The 5,653-nt window shown below is 45.4% G+C and overlaps 1 protein-coding gene across 1 annotated transcript; it reads left to right on the top strand.

Annotated features, from left to right (window-relative positions):
• Positions 1 to 1,349: 1,349 nt before the first annotated feature.
• LOC136579990 (putative uncharacterized protein DDB_G0285119) lies at positions 1,350 to 4,303 on the top strand. The gene is made up of 6 exons (XM_066580130.1): positions 1,350 to 1,374; positions 1,463 to 1,915; positions 1,977 to 2,305; positions 2,406 to 2,816; positions 2,925 to 3,403; positions 3,655 to 4,303. Exons 1-6 carry the CDS (start codon positions 1,350 to 1,352, stop codon positions 4,301 to 4,303), a joined length of 2,346 nt encoding a protein of 781 aa, XP_066436227.1.
• Positions 4,304 to 5,653: the final 1,350 nt, after the last annotated feature.

Here is a 5,653-nt window from a genome sequence, read left to right as displayed (position 1 = left end):
AGGTTGGGCGAAAGATTTTAATCCCTTAATGTCTGTAGAGGTGCACTACAGAGAATGGCCATTAGGGGGCAAGAGACAGGCAGTCTGGTGCCTGAGACAAGGGGAAAACACCCAGAGGTGTGGTCAGTAAGGAGGATAAAGGTGTTTGTTCCTCCTGCTGAGGTGAAGTGGGCTGCAAGCCAGAGACAGGTCCAGTGAGAGGGACTTGGGCTGTGAGAGCCCAAGACAGATCCAGGGGGAGACCTGGAAGCAAGAGGTCTGGAGAGAGACCTGGACGCTGGAGAAACTGTTTGTGTGCCTCAGGAAGGTTGGAGTGAAACCGTCCTGAGGGGAAGCAGAGTGAGTCCTGAAGACAACTGTATGAAGCTGCCCTGGAGAGCGGGTGAGAACCACAGTTGGACTGTTTATTGAACCTAATGAAAAGGACATTTAAGTTGACTTTACTTGCATAAGTGCTGAGCTGAAGCTGATATTGCTCAGAAGTTGAAAATAAATAGAAATTTGGAGTTTAACCCATTGGTGCCTACTTGTGATGTAAGCGAATGATCCCTGGGTTGCTACATGTCGCACAGTTATATCATGGAGGTTTGGGGTTTGCATGGAATCGCGGGTTGATCCCGCTCCATACAACGCAGGTGTCAGCTGTATCTGACTGCCGGCATCTGCCCACAACAGCCATGATCAGCATGCGCACCGATTCCTGCGATGATGATGATGATAATCATACTTTGTAAAGGTAGTCTTATTCTCCAAGAGATAATCAACTGCCAGAGCTCCTGGCTGCAACTTACCTCCCTCACTGACAACTGTTCAGCCGCGCAGCACGCTGCTGGGGAAACAGCCGTCAGATGGACAGTCATTGGCCTGACATTTTTTGGAGGTGTCCGGGCAGCACAGTTAAAGTCACTGCACCCTAATAATCTATGAAGTGTGGAATACGTGACGCCGCCGGACCTGGAGACAGCAGACATCGTCAGGCCTGATGAAGCTGCTGCGTGGCTGTGAAGCGCGTAACCTGATCATCTGTACTCCCCCGCGGTCTGCTGGCGCCGCGCTGCGTTCCACATGCCATCTGTACAGCGCTGTCCGCCGGTACTAGAGAGGAGCGTGCAGCTGCCAGCTACATTGGATTCTCCTGTGCTACAGGTGAGCACTTTGTAATTTGGTCCCACACATTTTTATTTCATTTGTCACTCAGACTAATCATACGTTAGACATTAAATGCCCCCCACCCCTACCTCGGACCCCCACATTTCATCAGCCGCCACCCTTCTCCATCGGGGAGATATTTATATCCATGGTAAACTTCCTGTTTGGGTGATTTATGTGGTTGGATGTATTTAGTAAATATGTCAGAATGTGGAGTATATCTGAGTCAGCATTGTGCGCTCCGTTGTCTAGCAGTACGATGCAGAGCGCTGCCCCCCATATGTTGTAGGGTCTTTTTCTCTTTGTTTGAAAGTCAGTCAGCCATTTCTTAGTTATATCCGGGTTATAACAGAACTGCAATCACCAGGGATCATCAACAATCACCAGCAATCACCAACAATCACCAGCGATCACCAACAATCACCAGCGATCACCAACAATCACCAGCGATCACCAACAATCACCAACTGTCACCAACAATCACCAGCGATCACCAACAATCACCAGCTGTCACCAACAATCACCAGCGATCACCAACAATCACCAGCAGTCACCAACAATCACCAGCGGTCACCAACAATCACCAGCGATCACCAACATTCACCAGCGATCACCAGGGATCATCAACAATCACCAGCAATCACCAACAATCACCAGCGGTCACCAGCAATCACCAGCGGTCACCAACAATTACCAGTGATCACTAAGAAACACCAGCGATCATTAACAATCATTAACAATCACCAGCGATCACCAACAATTACCAGTGATCACTAACAACCGCCAGCGATCATTAACAATCACTAACAATCACCAATGATCACCAGCAATCACCAACAATCACCAGCGATCACCAACAATTACCAGCGATCACCAACAATTACCAGTGATCACTAACAAACACCAGCGATCATTAACAATCACTAACAATCACCAGCGATCACCAGCAATCACCAACAATCACCAGCGATCACCAACAATTACCAGCGATCACCAACAATTACCAGTGATCACTAACAAACACCAGCGATCATTGACAATCACTAACAATCACCAGCGATCACCAATGATTACCAGCAATCACCAACAATCAACAGCGATCACCAACAATCACCAGCGATCACCAACAATCACCAGTGATCAACAACAATTACCAGTGAACACCAACAATCACTAACAATCACCAGCGATCACCAACAATTACAGTGATCACTAACAATCACCAGCGATCATTAACAATCACTAACAATCACCAGCAATCACCAACAATTACAGTGATCACTAACAATCACCAGCGATCATTAACAATCACTAACAATCACCAGCGATCATTAACAGTCACTAACGATCACCAACAATCACCAACGATCACCAGCGAACACCAACGATTACCAGCAATCACCAGTGATCACCAACAATCACCAGCAATCAACAGTGATCAACAACAATTACCAGCGATCACCAACAATCACCAGCGATCATTAACAATCACCAGCAATCACCAACAATCACTAACAATCACCAGCGATCACCAACAATTACCAGTGATCACCAACAATCACCAACAATCACCAGCGATCATTAACAATCACCAGCAATCACCAACAATCACCAGCGATCATCAACAATCACCAGCGATCATCAACAATCACCAGCGATCATCAACAGTCACCAGCGATCATTAACAATCACCAGCAATCACCAACAATCACTAACAATCACCAGCAATCACCAACAATTACCAGTGATCACCAACAATCACCAACAATCACCAGCGATCATTAACAATCACCAGCGATCATCAACAATCACCAGCGATCATCAACAGTCACCAGCGATCATTAACAATCACCAGCAATCACCAACAATCACTAACAATCACCAGCGATCACCAACAATTACCAGTGATCACCAACAATCACCAACAATCACCAGCGATCATTAACAATCACCAACAATCACTAACAATCACCAGCGATCACCAACAATCACCAGTGATCATCAACAATCACCAACAATCACCAGCGATCATCAACAATCACCAGCGATCACAAACAATCACCAGCAATCACCAACAATCACTAACAATCACCAGCGATCACCAACAATCACCAGTGATCATCAACAATCACCAACAATCACCAGCGATCATCAACAATCACCAGCGATCACAAACAATCACCAGCAATCACCAACAATCACTAACAATCACTAGCGATCACCAACAATCACTAGCGATCACCAACAATCACCAGTGATCATCAACAATCACCAGCGATCACCAACAATCACCAACAATCACTAACAATCACCAACAATCACCAACAATCACCAACAATCACCAGTGATCATCAACAATCACCAACAATCACCAGCGATCATCAACAATCACCAGCGATCACAAACAATCACCAGCAATCACCAACAATCACTAACAATCACTAGCGATCACCAACAATCACTAGCGATCACCAACAATCACCAGTGATCATCAACAATCACCAGCGATCATCAACAATCGCTAACAATCACCAGCGATCACCAACAATCGCCAGTGATCAACAACAATTACGAACAATCACCAGTGATCAACAACAATTACGAACAATCACCAGTGATCAACAACAATTACCAGCGAACACCAACAATCACCAGCAATCACCAACAATCACCAGTGATCACTAACAATCACCAGCGATCATTAACAATCACTAACAATCACCAGCGATCACCAACAATTACAGTGATCACTAACAATCACCAGCGATCATTAACAATCACTAACAATCACCAGCGATCATTAACAGTCACTGAAGATCACCAACAATCACCAACGATCACCAGCGAACACCAACGATTACCAGCAATCACCAGTGATCACCAACAATCACCAGCAATCAACAGTGATCAACAACAATTACCAGCGATCACCAACAATCACCAGCGATCATTAACAATCACCAGCAATCACCAACAATCACTAACAATCACCAGCGATCACCAACAATTACCAGTGATCACCAACAATCACCAACAATCACCAGCGATCATTAACAATCACCAGCAATCACCAACAATCACTAACAATCACCAGCGATCACCAACAATTACCAGTGATCAGCAACAATCACCAACAATCACCAGCGATCATTAACAATCACCAGCGATCATCAACAATCACCAGCGATCATCAACAATCACCAGCGATCATCAACAGTCACCAGCGATCATTAACAATCACCAGCAATCACCAACAATCACTAACAATCACCAGCGATCACCAACAATTACCAGTGATCACCAACAATCACCAACAATCACCAGCGATCATTAACAATCACCAGCGATCATCAACAATCACCAGCGATCATGAACAGTCACCAGCGATCATTAACAATCACCAGCAATCACCAACAATCACTAACAATCACCAGCGATCACCAACAATTACCAGTGATCACCAACAATCACCAGTGATCATCAACAATCACCAACAATCACCAACAATCACTAACAATCACTAGCGATCACCAACAATCACCAGTGATCATCAACAATCACCAGCGATCATCAACAATCACCAACAATCACTAACAATCACTAACAATCACCAACAATCACCAACAATCACCCACAATCACCAGTGATCATCAACAATCACCAACAATCACTAACAATCACTAACAATCACCAACAATCACCAGCGATCATCAACAATCACCAGCGATCACAAACAATCACCAGCAATCACCAACAATCACTAACAATCACTAGCGATCACCAACAATCACCAGTGATCATCAACAATCACCAGCGATCATCAACAATCGCTAACAATCACCAGCGATCACCAACAATCGCCAGTGATCAACAACAATTACGAACAATCACCAGTGATCAACAACAATTACCAGCGAACACCAACAATCACCAGCAATCACCAACAATCACCAGTGATCACCAACAATCACCAGTGATCACCAACAATCACCAGCAATCACCAACAATCACCAGTGATCACCAACAATCACTAGTGATCACCAAAAATTACCAGCGAACACCAACAATCATCAGCAATCACCAGCCATCAGCAGCTCCCTGGTGCTCTCCTTTTTTGTAGTGATACCTTCTATGCTTCAGTATTTCTGCAGTGTCACAAACATCTGTCGCTGCCTCTCGTGGGCTTCCCAGCTTCAGGGTCCCTTGTTGTGGCAGAGCCACAGCTTGCACGGGAGTTAAGCAGTAGACGCGCTCCTTTCCCCAGCTCCCTTTTATCCTCAGCCCTGAACTCCTAAGAGAGCTTCGGCGTACCGTGCCAATGTGACTTGGGCCGTCCGCTTATTAAAAGTAACATGTAAGGCACGACCGCTCTATAGCTGCAGTGCATACTGCCTGATGCGCACAAGTATAGTGACTACACCGCGTACTAGTATAGTGACTGCACCGCGTACTAGTATAGTGACTGTACCGTGTACTAGTATAGTGACTGCACCGTGTACTAGTA

This window comes from Eleutherodactylus coqui, chromosome 10 (assembly GCF_035609145.1).
Source record: "Eleutherodactylus coqui strain aEleCoq1 chromosome 10, aEleCoq1.hap1, whole genome shotgun sequence".
NCBI classification, from domain to species: Eukaryota; Metazoa; Chordata; class Amphibia; order Anura; family Eleutherodactylidae; genus Eleutherodactylus; species Eleutherodactylus coqui.
Note: the sequence above shows the minus strand (reverse complement) of the source record. Positions and strands in the feature narration are given on the sequence as shown.